At 39.2% G+C, this 18,216-nt stretch overlaps 1 protein-coding gene across 15 annotated transcripts in view; it reads right to left on the bottom strand.

Annotated features, from left to right (window-relative positions):
- Positions 1–1,813: 1,813 nt before the first annotated feature.
- The window catches only part of PCNX1 (pecanex 1), a 129,681-nt gene continuing 113,278 nt past the window's right edge, over positions 1,814–18,216 (bottom strand). For 11 of the 15 annotated variants that reach the window (XM_043548034.1, XM_043548036.1, XM_037900313.2 and 8 more), the window contains 6 exons: positions 17,312–17,586; positions 15,636–15,841; positions 13,978–14,417; positions 12,466–12,606; positions 8,924–9,052; positions 1,814–6,914 (listed from right to left, as the gene is read on the bottom strand). In XM_043548034.1, coding sequence (XP_043403969.1) covers positions 6,774–6,914; positions 8,924–9,052; positions 12,466–12,606; positions 13,978–14,417; positions 15,636–15,841; positions 17,312–17,586 — 1,332 coding nt within the window. In that variant the 3' untranslated portion in view covers positions 1,814–6,773. The remainder of the gene's footprint in view (positions 6,915–8,923; positions 9,053–12,465; positions 12,607–13,977; positions 14,418–15,635; positions 15,842–17,311; positions 17,587–18,216) is intronic. The other 4 variants (XM_037900314.2, XM_043548038.1, XM_037900318.2 and 1 more) reach the window with 1 other exon arrangement.

The following is an 18,216-nucleotide window of genomic DNA, read 5'->3' as shown; positions in this document are numbered from 1 at the left end:
TGTTCATTCCCTCTGGGGCATTGACCACTGTCAGAAGACAGGATACTGAGCTAGATGGACCTTTGGTCTGACCTAGCCTGGCCGTTCTTATGTTCTGTTCTCATGGCTTTTCTCTGAATTCTCTCCAGCATCCCTTTTGAAGTTCAGGCAGCAGATTCACAGCTTCCCAGAATAGAGGCTCCCATCCTGAAAGTGTAGCCTATATTCTTTCTTCCTAGATGTATGACTTCACATTTAGCTGTTTTAAAACATATTGATTGCCTGCACTCTGTTTACTAAGTGATCCAGGTTGCTCTGTATCAGTGACCTCTCCTCTTACTCCTCTCCCCCCTGCCCCCGGCCGCTTTGTGCTAATTTTAAACCCATTTAATGTGTGCCAGGTTGATTTTGTGTTGTTCTAGTTTCTGTAATGTGGTATCAAGTCAAATGCCTTACAGAAGTGTAAGTATATTACATCAACATTATCACCTCTGTCAACCAATCTTGTAATCTCATCAAAAAAGATAGTTTGAAAAAAATCTAATGTATATAAACCCATGGTTTTGATTATATTAATCAAGCCCTATGTAAGCCATTCCATCATTTTGTCTGATATCAATGGCAGGCTAAAGGCCAATTGCTGTAGTAATCACATTTACTCTTTTTAAATATTGTCCTCGAGAATTTCCCAGTGTCTAAAGACTTTTTGAAAAGTCAATAGAGCTTTCCAGCTAGTTTTTTTTGCAACTCTTGGATCCAGGTTATCTGGACCCAGATTTTAAAATGTCCAACTTTAATAGCTGCTGTCAACATCCTCCTGAGTTACCATCATCTTCATCTACTGAAATCAGCTACAGGAACACAAACTTAATAGTTACTGAATGGGCCTTCCCCCTTGGAGAGAGAGATTTTTAGCTTTAGGGGACTGTATAAATTCATTAGTAAAGAAGCCTAGATTTAGCACTAGTATCTTGTGGCAAAGGATAGTGGAATTATTCTGCAGTTAAGGGGTAAAGCCTACATTTGGTTAATATTTGTTAACAGATTTGGTGTCCATAGTATACAGAAGTGCCCAGAAACGGTGCTGATGGGCAGGATTTTAAGTGACATACTGTAAAAATACCTATGAAGCAGACATGGTTGGGGCAACGCTTGTATTAACTAATAGGTAACATCTAAATGTCACAACGCCTAGACAGAGTAAGGGAACTCAGTTTAATATACCAGGGGTTCCTTCATAATTAAGGCTACATTTTAGTCATAGGTATTTTTAGTAAACGTCATGGACAGGTGATGGCCCGTGACCTGACCATGACTTTTACTATCCACCCCTGACTAAAACTTGAGGCGGGAAGGCAGGTTCCCTACCTCTGCTCTGCCCCAAGCCCGGTTCTGTAGCTCCCATTGGCTGGGAACCACAAGGCAATGGGAGCTACAGGGGCAGTGCCTGCAGGTGGAGGCAGCACATGGAGCTAGGAGCTAAGGGAAGGGAGTTCCTGTCACCCTTCAGGGGAGCCCCCCCCCCAAGGTAAGCACCGCCCTGCACCCTAATTCCGAATCCTGAGCCCCCCCCAAACTCCTGCTGCTGGAGGGCCCCAAAGTTCCCCAGCAGCTGCCCGAGCTGCTCAGGTGGATCCCAGGCCAGCCGCACGGGCCGCTGCAGAAGTCACGGAATCCGTGAACTCCATGACCTCCATGACAAACATGGAACCTTATTCATAATAAATGAGTGATATACTGAGGTATAATTTTAAAAAACGGTTCTTTAGTCATTTGCAAGGTTGGCATCCCATGGAAAATGAAGTGAAAATGCAATCAATAAGAACAGCACAAATGAAAAAAGAAAATTTTATTTCTCAGTGTTTCTTCACTGTCAATACTGTCCTTTTTGATACAACACATTGCAAAAAAATCTCTGCTTTTTCCATTTTAAACAACTACAATATTTACAGGCTGTTTTCAATAACACACACGCAGACACATACACGCTTACAGACACACGCAAGTACATGTATCCCTATCCCTGGCAAGATATCTATATGCTGGTAGAGGCAATGTGTATTTTTCATAGCCCATTCAAAACTCAACCCATTCTCCCTATCTATGTTTTATTCCCCTCCTCCCTCAATTTTCTAATCAGCGGCTCATTGTCAGGCCTACTTAGGGTCCTTATGGAACAAGTTAACATTCAGCTATATGATGTCTGTCTATCAAAGTCATGGGATGATTGAATTTACCAGAGGTTATATATTCAAACTGTACACCAGAAATTATTAGATTGCTTGTATTCAAATGTTTGTGACTGAGTGATGTACATATACTCCTGAAGTCTTTTGGAGCAGCCATCTTAAATCATTTTTTCTTGGAAATATAAATATACAACACTGGGGTGAAATAAGTCATGTACTGTAGTTCCCACCAAGGTGTTATGTAACCACTGTTTTATTAAGGCACATAAATACAACTAATTTCTTACACTGTCTAGCTTCACTGCGTGAACTACATCAGACTATCATGCGCTGAGTAATGCCAGACAACAAGAAGAGTTGAAGCCTATATAATAGGTATAAAATCCCCCTAATAAAATTAGCTACATAAAACCTATGGTGGTTTAACCAGATGTCCAATACGAGTTACTTATATATTTTGATTATTCATTATAAGAAATCCAAGTTGTTCTACTCTAGTTTGTGGAGGGAGAGTCCATTCTCTATTAATAAAGGTCTTCAAAAAGGTATAAGTTATGTATCTACACCACTGGGTCATTTAGTCTCTTGGGTCTGGTATCAGTGAAGTGATTCCCAGTTGGATATTTATTATTATTATTCCCCAAGGCAAAACTTTTAGGGCATCTGCCACAAATTGCCAAGGGCACAAATGCCACAGCATATCTATTCTGAATTTTCAGTTCATTACGCACCTAGGGTCTGCCCTCAAAGATCACCATCTGACAGAAAGCAGGATGGGATAGAGGAAGGACTGGAGATGAACTGCAAAGAGCTAATATGAAAATTGAGTCAAGGTCAGAAATGTGCCAAGTGCCCCACTAAACAGGATATAGGGCCATTCAACTACTTACCTTTTTAAAAAATCCTTCCTCCCCCAACCCCATTGTGAAATCCTCTGGCACTTCCTGGTTTGCAAGAGAGATCCCAAAATTAATCCATCACTCTGTGACATCACAGATACCATGAGTTGCATAGAAATTCAGGTATCGGTGGTGGTCAAATGCATGCTGGGATATCATTAGCAAAACCAGGAAGTATCAAAAGATTTCACAGGTAGCTAGTGTGGGAGAGAGGGAATTCAAGAATTTAAGTTGTGTTTTGCTGCTGAATGCCCCTGCAATCTGCTTAGTACAAACATTCAGTGTATTTCTGTACTTGAGTATTCATTTTAGCTCAGCAGTAAGCCCTTAATGTATGTATCTATAGATACCACCTTCAGAAACATCTACTTACAGAAACAAAGTAGATGTGGATCATATTCCCAGAGGCTACAAAGCTAGTCTTAACTGGAATGTCAATACAGCAAAATACCAGCAACACACAATGCTGCCAGAGGATAAGAGTGAAACCCTGCCACCATCTTTCTACATGGCTGAAGTTTCCATGTTGGACTGAGAAAGTTTAAGAACTCTATTCTACAGCCATGACATACTAGTCTGGTAGGACAACAATGTGAGAATATTCAGGGCTTCCACTGTCCCCCAAAAATTCTTATGCATCAGTATTAACTCCTAATTGATTACACCACCACAAAAAAGAAAGCATAGCAATCAGTTTAAAATAAATCTTGTTGAAGCACGGGCTGACCTAACATATTCGGAGTTAGCAGAATTTGGATAGGTTTTGTCCATTTAATCGTGAAATCAAGAGCCCACTAATTTAGTAGACAATCCAATATAAAATAATTTAGGTAATTTAAGGACTTTATAACCAAGTAACTGAAATATTGGAAGGTGAAAAAGCTAATTTTTAAAAGCCATATGGAAGGGTAAAATTGCAATTAGCTGATTTTCAGTGAGCATATCTGAAATCAGTTAATAGTAAATTATTAGGATTTACAAGCAGTTTTGGTGTTGGTGAAATACAGCTATCTGAATGACTTCACACAGACTTACTAATAATGTTTTCAGGAGAAGCTATTAACCTGTTAACTAACCAAGTTACAATCGGTCTTCAAATGTCAACACAGTGGAAGCCTTAAGATTAAAAATATAGATCCACAAGTCATATTTACTGTTTAAGACATGCCTTGGTTCTTCTAAACTTTACCATTTAACTTTGAATAATAAAGTGTTACTGTAGTATTTTTATATATCCTCAAAGCATATTATTAGGAATGGACTTGTTGCTGGGAGAAATTCATTATCTTTCCCAAAAGAGAGTAACAGATATTGCACATAAAAACCGTATTTGAAGAGGTGCTTCATCCAAGTTGTGATTTTTTTAAAATGGGGTATATGTGTTTACTTTGCTTTTTAAGCATCTGATTCTCTCAAGGCATCAGAACAGTAAAGAACCCTTGTATTAATACCAAAATTAGGGTCTATCCCCAGAGAGGATTCTCATTTGTTAGTCTTTGTGAAACCATATTCCAACTGATAAAGGAAATGGATCTTTTAATTGTCAGCAGAGAAAGGGCATAAAAGTACAAACCTTCATTAAAAATGGCTTCAACTCTAACAGAAATTTTCTTCACTCATGACAGCAAAGCTACAAAACTACCAATGAAGTCAGCTACTTCACTATGTTTTCAGATAACTAGGAGATAAATTTAACCACACTATCGTGCACATTTGGTAAGGCGTTGGGACCAGACAAATGATTTCCAAGGTGGCAGATTCTGAACTGTGCATTTATGCAAAGATTAAATACTGCATATGTATAAACTGTACAGTAATATGGAATTGTAAAATGCACAGTACATAAAGTGTACACGCTTTGCATAGTATACAACATAAGCAAAGCCCGACAACAGGGCACTAGGAATAGGGTTCATAACTGACCAGACACTAGGCATAGAAGAGACTACTTTTTCATCGCTAAAAGCTTTATAGTAACTTGAGTCAGCATATCAACACTGCTTTGCAGGAGGCATTTGCTTCCTACATGTTCCTTACCCCTTGTAGGTTTACTCTTACATAAGTATATAATGGACTAGATTTCAGTGCTTACAGAGAAATAATTGCAACACATCCCCTGCAATCTGCTAAAACTCTCCCCTAGTTATACTACCTCGGAAGAAGAGGTAATGATGGGGGAGAGAAGATGGCTGCTCTCAAAAGCTAGGACTGCGTGAAGTTCTCTGCAGAACTGACCATAATTCCAGATCAGAGACAGGAAACAATCACAACATGTACATTTTTCTCATGGATTAAGAGAATCAAGTTAGAGGAGCTGCAACTTAAATCTAAACTGCCGTTTTCTCCTCACACCTCCATGGTAAATTTGAGTTACTTGTTTCCCTGAATACACACATTTTAAAAAACACAATAAAACCTAGGATATGTAACACATGAATAATTGAACTTCACAGTTATAAATACTCAAATTACAGTTACACAGAATATATAATCATTGAAAATAAAATTCAAGTCATAGAAAAGAATGAAGACTAGAGGGAAAGGAAAGGTGAGATGGTAAAAACGATACAACAGTTTAGGGCTGTGCCTCCTCCATAAGTCCTTTAAAAAAAACCAAAAAAAAAAAAAAAAAAAACCAACCAACCAAACCCCAGTTAACTGTACTGAATCTGAAAACCTTCAAGGTCGCAGAAAATAGACATGGACCATGAACTAAGATTCACCCCTACCTCCCTCAAAAATCAAGTGCCTCTTCCAGAGAAGAGCCACCAGTATAACTGAGTTAGCTCCAGGTGTAAAGGAGCAGAGAAGTCAGGACTATCTAAGAAAGACAAAGGATGCAAATTAGTGCATTGAGACCCACTTTAAAGCTGAATATGTTGTACAGATGATTGATGCACCACCACCAAAATAGCCTTTGATATAGTTATGGGGATATTCAGGTACATTACTAGATATTTGGTATTTTGCCATTTATTGTGAAAAGGATGCAATGCACTGATATGAAATACAGACTACTGAACCAAACAGAATCCATGGCACAGCTCTTACTGTCAACAAGTATATGGAGAGGGAGGGGATTAATCCCAAAGGCAATTTAAATAATGATATTTTATTTATATATAAATAAATGTTCTGAGCAATCTCAGATATTTTAGTGCATTGCTGTAAAAAAATTAGTGCAGTTCTCTCATTAAAGATTTTAGCTCACAAGGAAGAAGATAATCTATACGTCTATACGTCTGCTCAGTCTCTCGCCATACATAAAACCTCTATATGGCTTTACGCTGAACCAAAGGTTTGTATGCTAGTCAGTTTCTTTAAATAAGGTGAATGGACGCCACATGCTCTGTTACAAAACATGGCAATTTTTGGCAAAGCAATTAGAAAAATATGAGGGGCTCCTATTTTAGAACTGAAGTTTGTTGATTTAAAGCAATACACAATGCATAAAACAAAGTTTCAAAACAAAAATGATGTCTCAACAAATCTTTACCCTTCATGCAAATGTTTCCTCAGCAGCTAACAACTTAAAAAAATCCAGCTCTTACACTTCTTTATTTTGGGGAAGGGCCTTCTACAAGCCCCCTGTTTTCAGGTCCTGTCCTATAACTGGACTAAAGTTTCATGCCCTGGGAGCATCCTCTCCTGACCCCTCCTCTCTTCTGAATCTTTGGAGGAGGGGAAGTTTAATTATCAGCGTGGCTCACACTTCAGCCCCAAGTTCTAGGACTCCAGTTTCAACCACAGCAACATATTTGTCTTCAATCTGGACCAGCAGGATGGTTTTATCTATGTGGGACCTACTCCCTGGATCTCTGCTGCAAGGCACCCAGCGGTGAATCACCTGGAGAAGGCAATCATAACAATATGAAAGGTTAGTTCCACACGGATTACTGCCATTTCATGGTGTTGATTTATAATTCTGTACTATAACAGGGCAGAGGCAAAAGTACTGAAAATGTCATACAATCTAACCACACATTTTTCAATACTAATATATCCATACATATATTATTCTTGTAATACTTCCTCAAAATCTGCTATAATCTCTTTATGCCAGTAAGGAAAGCCTGGAAATACACTAAATAACTAGAGAAATGCTGTCTGGCACACAAAATCCAATCTAAGGATGACGTATTTTGAGGGAAGGGGCCTATAAAAGATGTAAGACTTTATTTTTCTGTGCTCTGCAGAATCTTAGGTTTTCTTTTTGGTTTTCCTACAACTATAGAGCTTTCTAGTCCTCTAGATACAAAAGATGAAGACAGTCTTCCTACTGCATATTACCGCACCCCTGTGTTTTTGTGTCTATAGCAGTAAAGAATGAAAACTCAAGAGGCTTACTTTCTGTCATTCATCTCAGTGGGGTGTTAAAAGAATACTTAAGTCTGTTTAAAAACACACTCATCAAGCTTAAACTATTACATATAAATAAAGAATAGCTGGGGTTGGATTTCAGCAAGAGAAATCAAGTTAATCCCAACCAGACCCCATGTAACCACTGCAAACTCAGTGAAGAGCTGGGCCGTGGGGGAAGACATGGAGGAACTTGGATATGAGGCTCCATTTACAGTGAAAATAAAGAGTCCCAAATTATTTCGGTGCACTGCAGTGAACAAACTGCAATTTAGGTTATAGTGATGCTCTAATGCTTAGACCAATGAGACGTGAAATATTACGCTCCTCCCCAAAAAGAGACTTTCAGAAACACTGGTTTGTTCTCTAACTCTACAAATTATTCACAAAAGATACTACAGAAAGGAACAGGATTTCAGAAGCATTGTTATTTGCTGTCTGTGTAGGAGCTTTGATAAACTGCATTTCTTCAACAAAGAAAATCTGTGCTATTTTGGTATACATTTAACAAACTTTCACAAAGCAGGGTACTGTATTGTATTTAATAGCAAAGCAGAAGCACCACTTAGGAAAGAAGCAGGATGCACATAATGTTGAGAAATTTGAGACTAGTTCAGTTCAGTCACCTTTAAAAGCATAATTAAAAAAAAAGTATAATTGTAGGGGCCAACAAAAACCCCTCACTGATCACAGGAGAATTAATACATACTTTCTGAAAGCCAATGTACAGAACATCTCAAACAAAACCCAAGTAATTTCTACAATTTTTTGGAAAAACAGCTTACAAACCAGGTACAGAAGACACACACACAGATCTTAGAGCAGAGGTCCCGAACTCTTGTGGGAGCTCTGGTCCTACCCATCTCATGTCCCATCATGCAGTTTTCAAAAACAGATTCTGTCCATTCTCTCTTGAGTCTTCTATCTCCCCTCCCCACCTTATCCCCTTTCTTTTTGTTCATTTTTGCTCTGGTTCACTGCTTCTCTCTCTAGTTACTCCCTCTGAAAGCTATTCTCTTTCCCCTGGTTACTCAACAGAAAGCTATGCACTACGTGGTGTGGGGGTGTGCTTATTAGTTGCTCAGTGGTCCAAGACACATGCTCCTGTAGCTGAGCTGGGTGTTTTGAGAGCAGACAGTGCCTTTGGCGAGTAAGCGTCTTCTTGTGTCCCAGTGTGCACGAGCATCTCCTTTGCTCAGTTGCATTAAAAGACTGCAAAAGGAGCAGGAAGGGAAGTGAGTTTCAAGTGAGCTTTACCAACAGCAGCAAGTTTGTTATAGGGAGTTGAAGTAGATCCAATGTCATGAAGCTTTTACCACACAACTCCTTCTATGCATACTCCTGGAGGGAGTGCCCTCTCTCTTCCCCAAGGTTAAAAAAGACACCATCCTAGAGAAAAACCGCTAGCACTATGTTCCAGAAAGGAAGTAATGCTCCAGAATTACTGAACAGAACTATTCACACAAATAAACATTTAGATCAGCAGCTTATTCTAACCTTCAAACTCTCTCTTTTTAACCTTCCTCTTTCCTTATCATCATCAAACAGTGTAGATGCTGGCATCCTGTGACAAGCAAGGCCGGTTAACGAATTCCTTGGAAGCAATTCCCAAGTGACGCTGGCCAACTGCCAAGGAGTATTCAGAACGATATGCATTATCCCTAGGATATTCCTTATCTGCAATGGCTAACAGAGTAAGTTCCAAAACTAGAAGGCACAGTATTAACAACCTAGACCCTTAGTTTGCTTATTATGTCTTATATTCAATACCACTAACAGCTGCTGTATTAAGTCAAGTTTACAACTAAGATTTAATGCACATGAGCCATAAGAGCGGATTGCCAATGGCAATACAAATTCAGTCACAGACAAGGGGAATTTATTTCCGTGTTCTTCATTCACACACTTAAAAATCCAGTTAGACTCTAGCTGTTCATGGAAGCCAACACTTCTAAGCATAAGACACTAATAGTGGTTAGAACAGAGCACTGGGTGTCAAGATATTCAAATGCGTTTCCCTGCTGCCGCTGTTTGGCCTTGAACAAGTTGTAACTACTTTGCACTTCTCTTCCTTCTCTCTCTTCCCCAATAGGCACAATAGGCATAAGTTTTTACCATCTTCGTAAAACACTTTGAGAGCCTTTGTTGAAAGGTGCTAAAAGGAAAAAGTATGTTGCATTTTTGGCTGCCAATTGAAAGACTGGTTTTTTCCTTCGGGACAAAATTTCCCATATGACAATCCCTACAAGAAAGTTTAGGATGCTTTAAAAAGTCTCCTTAGGCTTCTCAGGGGTGATTGAAAAGAACTGGGGTGGGGTGGATCAAAGATTTTTAAAAAATCTCAATACCCAGCCTCCCTGGAATAGCTTCCTGGATGCTTGGGTGGAGTGGAGTGTTATTTGCAGGCTGCAACCACAACCAGTTTATTTTCTAATGCATACCACTGAATGCCTATGTGGGAAGTCTGAACTGCTAAGCATTAGAAAGTCCTTGTTCCCAATGCCAGACAATACATGCACACATCATTTTAGAGTAGTGTGTCTTCCCTGGTAGTTCTTATGCCTTTCATATTTAAGGGCATTCTGACTTATTTGCTTGTATCATTCAGCTCTGAATATTATAGTGATCTTGAAGAACACCTCTCTTGGGGCCGAGCACTGATCCACGAGTGACTAACTGTGTATAAGTAAAATGATGAGATTTCTGAAAGGTAGAGCTGCAGTTTTCTAGAAAGGAAACTATTTCAGTACTTACTAATCCTCTCCACTAGATGCAGTGAAAGCTGAAGTTGCAGCTCTAACAGCGGAGGAGGAGAAGAGGGATTACAATTAATAGGCCACGGGAAAACTGAGTTAGACTAGATCTTTGTTTTCAGTTGAATCTCAGAACTTCCTTTTTATATACAGAAATAAACTGGAGCCCTAATTGTGTTATCTCACTACATCATTGACTCAACCCTATCTGCATTATAGGGATTTGATTTAAAGCCAAAATACCATTAATTAAGCAATTCCTGCAATATTAAGGCTGGCTGGTAAATTCATCTTTTGCATACTTTCAGGAGTTCATAATTTTAGGAAAGGAAAACTGAAGGCCGGGTGAATAGTACAGTAATTTAAACGCAATGCACATAAAGGGTTATGTTTAGGTTTGTTTGTTGTCTTTTGCATAGGGCTGTTGATTAATCACAGTTAACTCATTCGATTAACAAAAAAATTAATTGTGATGAAAAAATTAATCAGTTTTAATTGTACTATTAAAAAGTAGAATACCAACTGAAATTTATTAAATATTTTGGATATTTTTCTACATTTTCATAAATATTGTATTGTGTTGTAATTGAAATCAAAGTGCATATTATTTTTACTACAAATATTTGCACAGTAAAAATGATAAAAGAAATAATATTTTTCAATTCACCTCATACAAGTATTGTCATGCAATCTTTGTTGTGAAAGTGCAATTTACAAATGTAGATTTTTTTCCTTACATAACTGCACTCAAAAACAAAACAATGTAAAACTTCAGAGCCTACAAAGTCCAACCATCCTACTTCTTGTTCAGCTAATCGCTAAGACAAACAAGTTTATTTACATTTACAAGAGATAATGCTGCCGCTTCTTGCTCACAACGTCACCAGAAAGTGAGAACAGGCATTTGCATGGCACTTTTGTAGCCGGCATTGCAAGGTATTTACTTGCCAGATACGTTAAACGTTCGTAGGCACCTTCATGCTTCAGCCACCATTCCAGAGGACATGCTTCCATGCTGATGGCACTCGTTAAAAAAAACACGTGTTAATTAAATTTGTGACTGAACTCCTTGGGGGAGAATTGTATGTCCCCTGCTCTGTTTTACCCACATTCTGCCATATATTTTACATTATAGCAGTCTTGGATGATGACCCAGCACATGCTGTTCATCATTTTAAGAGCACTTTCACAGCAGATTTCACAGAATGCAAAGAAGGTTACCAATGTGAGATTTCTAAAGATAGTTACAGCAGTCGACCCAAGGTTTAAGAATCTCAAGTGCCTTCCAAAACCTGAGAGGGACAAGGTGTGGAGCATGCTTTCAGAAGTCTTAAAAGAGCAACACTCCGATGTGGAAACTACAGAACCTGAATCACCAAAAAAGAAAATCAACCTTCTGCTGGTGGCATCTGACTCAGATAATGAAAATGAACATGTGTCGGTCCGCAGTGCTATGGATTGTTATCATGCCGAACCAATCATCAGCATGGACGCATGTCCAGTGGAATGGTGGCTGATGCATGAAGGGACATATGACTCTTTAGCTCATCTGGCACATGAATATCTTGCAATGCCGGCTACAACAGTACAATGAGAACACTGGTTCTCACTTTCAGGTGACATTGTAAACAAGAAGCCGGCAGCATTATCTCCTGCAAATGTAAACAAACTTATTTGTCTGAACAAGAAGTAGGACTGAGTGGACTTGCAAGCTCTAAAAATGTTACATTGTTTTATTTTTGAATGCAGGGTTTTTTGTACATAATTCTAAATTTGTAAGTTCAACTTTCATGAGAAAGAGATTGCACTGCAGTACTTGTATTAGGTGAATTGAAAAATACTATTTCTTTTGTTTTTTACAGCACAAGTACTTGTAATAAAAATAAATATAAAGTGAGCACTGTACACTTTGTATTCTGTGTTGTAATTGAAATCAATATATTTGAAAATGTAGAAAACATCCAAAAATATTTAAATAAATGGTATTCTATTATTAACAGTGTGATTAATCATGCGATTAATTTTTTAAATCACTTAAACAGCCCTACTTTTGCACTAAAGACTCTATCTTGCACCTTTTGGATTGGTTTCAGAAATTTCATGCAGTTCAAGTGAGGACCTAGGCTTCTTCTTGCATACAGGTAGTAACTCAAAAGAACATCTGCTCCACCAGCATATGATCAAATAAGCCTTTTGAATGGTGGCTGCACAGTGTTTCAGACTGACCTTTAACAAAGTTGACTCCCCACCCCCCTTTCACAAAATCAGCTTCCAAGTGAAACTTACATGGCCTTCCATGCCTTCCTGAGGACTCCAGTCTTTCCAGCTATTTCTTCCAGCTTTTAGCCGTATCACCTCATCTGGCCACTGCAGCTCCTTCCTTTTAGACATGTTGATCCCTTCCAGTACTTGGCTGGGATCCATTATCTAAAATGAAAAGTAGAAATTGATTTTAGACCATTATGGACCCACCAATTAATGGTTAATAGTGAAACTGTAACTGTTCCCTTAGATGCTACTCACAAAAATGTTGCTCTTTAAAGGACTGATCTTGCACCCACTAGAGTCAATGGCAAAGCTTCAGTGGATTTCAGTAGTGCAGATTCAAGCCCTAAGTTAGTTAAGAGCTGCACTTTAAAAAACTTGAGTGGCACAGGCCTCCAGATTTGGGAATATAGAGCACAAGGCTCAGAGGATTTATCACTAGGCAAAAGAACTAAGTTCCATTTAGGATGCTCAGCAGAGACCAGCCAGTGTTTTGAAATTAACAGGCTTCCTGCACCTGGAAGAGGTCAGCAGGAAAGCATTGTGCAAAACCTCCCTCAAGTTGTGAACAAGCTGGAGCTGCTTAGATACCCACCATCACACTAAGAGTTTACAGAAGGGACACGGAAGAAATATTATTGGGAAAAAACAGTTTTAAAAGAAGGGCACTGAACGTTAGCAGATCTTAGCTGTACTTTACTTAGCTCACCCCTGCCAACATACAAAAGCTACAAAACTGAGGCCTGCCAAATTTATTCGCAATTGTCCGTGGTTACTGAATGACTACGACCAAGACAGGCTTCAGTATGGCATTAAGTTGTGTCACCATGTGAAGCAAGCTGGATATGACCTTTGTGGTACTGGGGACTACTTCTTCATTTATTCCAGCAACACTCTATTGTAAACATATACAAGGGTTTATTGAAAGCCACATGAGCTAGAGCTTGTGTTTAGCTTCCAGATTTCAAGAAAACTACCAAGGTTTCCCCAGACAACTTAAATCAATGGTGAATTGGCACATGTGCAAAGACTTTGTTCAATTCTTTGTTATTGCCACATACAATGAAAAGGAAACTGACAATATTTTTACAGAGACTACTATAGAAAATTTTCTTAGTTTGCAAATCAAAAAATACAAACTGCCAGCACTGCTGAGGAAGCTGTTCTGGCTTTCATGTTACAACCAGTAAATAAAGATACCGCAAGCAAAACTAAGCTTATAATTTTGTTGTTAATGTATGAAGCAGAACAGAATCTAGCCCTCTCACAGCTCTGTGCTAAAATAAAACATGTCTGTAATGTGAGTAGATATTGCTCAGTATTCCAGTAGGCCACTTGTTCAGCAAAATAAAGATGAACCTTTCTAGTCATAACTGCACTTCTGTTCTGCACTGAGAAACTCAAGGACATGTGTGTGGATAGAAGACAGGGGTAGTGTTCTTTAGTTGCTACAAGGTGTAAAATAATAAAAATGAGAGGAAAAAATAAGGGCTAAAAATGTGTAGATTAAACATGTTCTTCTGGCCGATTCACCTGGATTCTGTAAATAACTTCATCCCTTTTGGCTTGCATATGGTTTGCAGGGCTTGCATTACCACCTGACTGTGCATCAGTTACGTTATTCCCTCCTTCTGTTCCTAGAAAGCCCACAAGGGCATGTTGTTTACAGGCTGGGATGCTTTGGCTGGAGCTGCTGGAAGAGGGTAGGCCATGCTGCATGATGACAACGCCAGTCTGGCTAGTGGGTTCCATTTGGTTCACCATGGATAGGCGAGACTGGATGGAGGATGGGAGGTTACGAAGGGATATCTGACTGGTGGAAGAGCGTCGGCAAGGCACAAAGCCTGTAGTGGACGTGCGAAGTGATGAATGACGACTGCTGTAGCAATAAGATGAATGGCTGGCTACCGAGGCACGAGCAGGGGAATGTCTGATAAGGCTTGACTGCACAGAATGGGAGCTGTGACTGGTGCCTAACAAAAAAACAAAAACGGAATCAGGAGAGTTGATGGTTTTAATACATGCCTCCCACACATTTTAGACTTTACACACTTGCAAAAGTGTTTTGGCACCTTGATACAAAATTGATGGGCATATCAGAAATGCCTGGAATACTTCAGAGACAAAATGTCCTGTCAACAATGAAATATTTGAATATGTTCAATTAATCTTAACTGGTTTAAGAAACTGATATTACATTGCTAGGAGCATAGATGCAACAATGTAAGTGTCCTTGATAAGTATGAGCCCAGCTCTTATTGCGTTAATGAAGTATTTCTTTAATGCTGAAGAGTTTAGTTTCTCATTCTATGTTGTCTAATTCTGCCAGTAACATTTGTAGTGTTTCAGAACCACCAAATATTCTTAGTCAAACATGTGGCTTGACTGGACTCCTAAGTGTGCATCAAAAAGTTTAGTTACTATTGCTGCTATTTTAACTAGTTCTGAAATGTTTAATTAGATTTGAAGTTGGCAAAGAAAAACCATGAGAATTTTAGCTCTTAGTGTTATTTAATGCATATTAATTAATGCTCCTCTCTGGTGCCAGACAGTTGTAGATACCCCATCACAATTATGGACCTTATAATGCTATACGGTATGATAAGATTCAGAAGCTGGCAATGTACTAATCTGTAAAATAGTTCTGTTTTTCTTGAAAGGCAAATGAAAGCAACTATATCTTAGGAAACACATATGCTCAATTACCTCCAGTTCCTCACTAGATCACTAACAGCGCTCCTTAGGTACTGTTTAACTGAAACCCTGCAGCAACAGACAATTTACTCCACAGTAGCAGTAAGGTTGTAGTAGCATAAAAGACAGATAGTCACATTTATAAAACACTTGTTATGAGTTTGGTATTCGTGAACACAAGGGAACAGAAGAACTGGTGCAGGTTAGCCATCCTGTAGAGAGGTGCTAAAAAAGGCTATCCCACTCAACTCTGGTCAGCATATCAATCCTGATCTGCAATCCTCAAACCACTCCAGTAGCAGTCCAGAAACCTGCCACTGTGCTAAACTGCATTGAGATTTTGCGATACGAATCCATTTCCATTGGGAATTAAGATTACAGAATCAAAATTAATTTTGTGCTTGTAGCCCAGCCCTGATCTACAGTGGTGAAAGGCTAGCTGGTATTTATGTACAGTTCCAATATTTTATATAATATACACTTTAGGTTAGTTTTACCTAGTGTTGAGGGGTGAGATGTGATAGGAGGGTGGAGTCCCATGCCAGGGCCCTGCCCTGTAATTAAATTCCCTCCTCCTTGTGACATGCTGCTTTGCGACTCATTGGCAGCTGCATTGTTACTTGTGCAGGAAGCCCCACCTCCAGCATCTGAATCTTCAATGTTTCCACCACTGTTGCAGCCAGCACCACAACCTTTCCTTAATCTGAAAACAGAATGAGAATCAATTGTATTAGTGAACAGAAAAAAGTGACCAGACATCAGTTTCAACTATATTGCTTTTTCTTCTGTACTATGCTTTCCCCAACTTGTAGGCTGCTGTCTGAGACAGCACTAAAAATATTTTCCTGACAAACATTTAAGTGATACTTACTTTTATTTATGTAGTACCAACTGTTTACAAATGTGACTTGGAGAATTCAGTGGTAATACTTTTAATAACAAATACTAGAATTTATTGCTCTTCTATTTTGTGGTCATATTAGCATCAGAGTTTATGCTGTTCTGTCTATAATGGCTGTCATTTATCTCTAATTTCAGGCTTTTCCTCATACTTTTTCTCTCTTTATGTTTAAAATGAGCAGGAAAGAACTGTTAGCTCTTTTCATCTGTTTCTTTTCTTATCGCTTTAGCAATGGATTTCACTTATGACATACTTTAGTGACTATGATGTGCTAGGGTTATTTGAGATTTTTATACTGCCCAAGCCAGCATTTGAACATTTTAGGTGGGTTAATCCATTTGTTAGCTGGAGCCTGTAAGCTTTTATTTTTACAATGTTGTTTGGAGGGCTACACTTCATTTAGCCTCACTAAAGAAAGCACATTTACTCATCCTCCAGTCCCTAGTACTACTCTTGGTCTTTTCTCAGATACATTGCCAAATCCTTTCCCAGTCTCTCTGCTTCTTGATCTAGGATTTTGAAGTATAATTAGCTTAGGTCTAATGCTTTGTTATGGTACTGTGACAGGTTTTTCTAGCAATATGCTGGAGAAGTGATTTGGGGTGGAGAAGAGACACGTCACAGCTTGCAGTAAATACACCACACAATTTTGAGGAAACAGCCAATTTGTACTTATATACTGTAGGTGTACAGCATGGTTATACCTACATTTAGTCAAATACTCGTGTAGAACTAAGATTTAGAATGGTATGTTGCTTACATATTCAAAGTGCTGTACAAAATCATCAATCTTGAAAGTATTAATGCCTTGCATAATTTTACTCATATGAGAGTCCCAGTTACTTCAGTGGGACTACTCACATATTTAAGCATTTTAAAGTCCCAGACCTGCATGAATCTTCCCCACACCTTTGTGAGGTAGATTATTATACTCCTCTTATGGACAGAATAAACTGAGGCATTGAAAAGTGACACACAAACCCCACAGCAGGTCACTGGCACCTAGAATTTTATTTATGAGTTGTTAAAACAGGACACGATATTCTAATTGACAAAATGCTTGGGATGTTGTCCACGTGGCCTGCTGAACAACACTCTTGCCATAGCAGGGCCATGTGTTGCAATTGTGATTGAAAGGAAAAATACTGAGAGGCAGCCACACTTCTGTGAATTCCATAAATTATGCTCTGCTAAGATGTACTAACATCTTAGCATTGACAGTGATGTTACTGAATAGCTGAATGCTCTTAAGAACTCATTCTCACAGCTCACCTGTGCCATGTGGACACTATGAAGTTTCTGATATTTCCCAAACTGATAGCGCCCCCAAGAAACTCCTTGAGCTGATCATGGCTATCTGAATAGGAAGTAGTCAAAGGTGAGACGTAGATTGGGTATCCAATGGGCTGGTCACAGGAAGAATTGATCATATTCCTCAAAGCCTGCTTTGCATTTTGGATGCTCCCTCTTTCTGGGTTACGGTTACGCAGGAAGACAAGTTCCTGCTGCTGCCCTGCCCAGAGGCCACGCACACACTCCTTATTTACCTGCAAAAGAACAACAAAAACCAAGAAAAAAAAGGACATCAGAAAACTAGTCAAGGAGAGGAAGAAAGAAAAAAAAAGCTACTAACCTTCCATATCTGTTGTTCTTTGAGATGTGTTGCTCATGTCTATTCCAATATACGTGCATGCTTGCCCCGAGCACTGCTGCCAGAAAGTTTTTCCCTCTGTGGTATTCATCAGGTCGGGTCTGGTGCCCTCTGGAGTTATGCTCTTATAGCGCTGGTATAAAGGATGCTGCCAACCCACTGACCCCTCAGTTCCTTCTTGCCAGCTAACTCCGATAGTGAGGCAGGAGTGGGAGGTTTTGGAATGGACATAAGCAACACATCTCAGAGAACAGCAGCTATGGAAGGTAAGTAACTGTTTTTTCTTCTTTGAGTGCTTGCTCATATCCATTCTAATGCAGGTTACTCCCAAGCAGATGTAAGGGGTGGGGTTTGGAGCTCACTGACGAGCAGACTGTAGCACTGCTCTGCCAAACCTAGCATCGTCTTTAGCCTGCTGAATCATGGTATAGTGAGACATGAAAGTGTGGACTGAAGACCACATTGCTGCTCTACAGATATCCTAGATAGTGACCTGTGCCACAAATGCAACTGAAGATGTTTGTGC

This window comes from Chelonia mydas, chromosome 6, assembly GCF_015237465.2.
Source record: "Chelonia mydas isolate rCheMyd1 chromosome 6, rCheMyd1.pri.v2, whole genome shotgun sequence".
Classification (NCBI taxonomy): Eukaryota; Metazoa; Chordata; order Testudines; family Cheloniidae; genus Chelonia; species Chelonia mydas.
The sequence above is the reverse complement of the archived record's forward strand: the minus strand, read 5'-3'. Positions and strand labels throughout refer to the sequence as shown.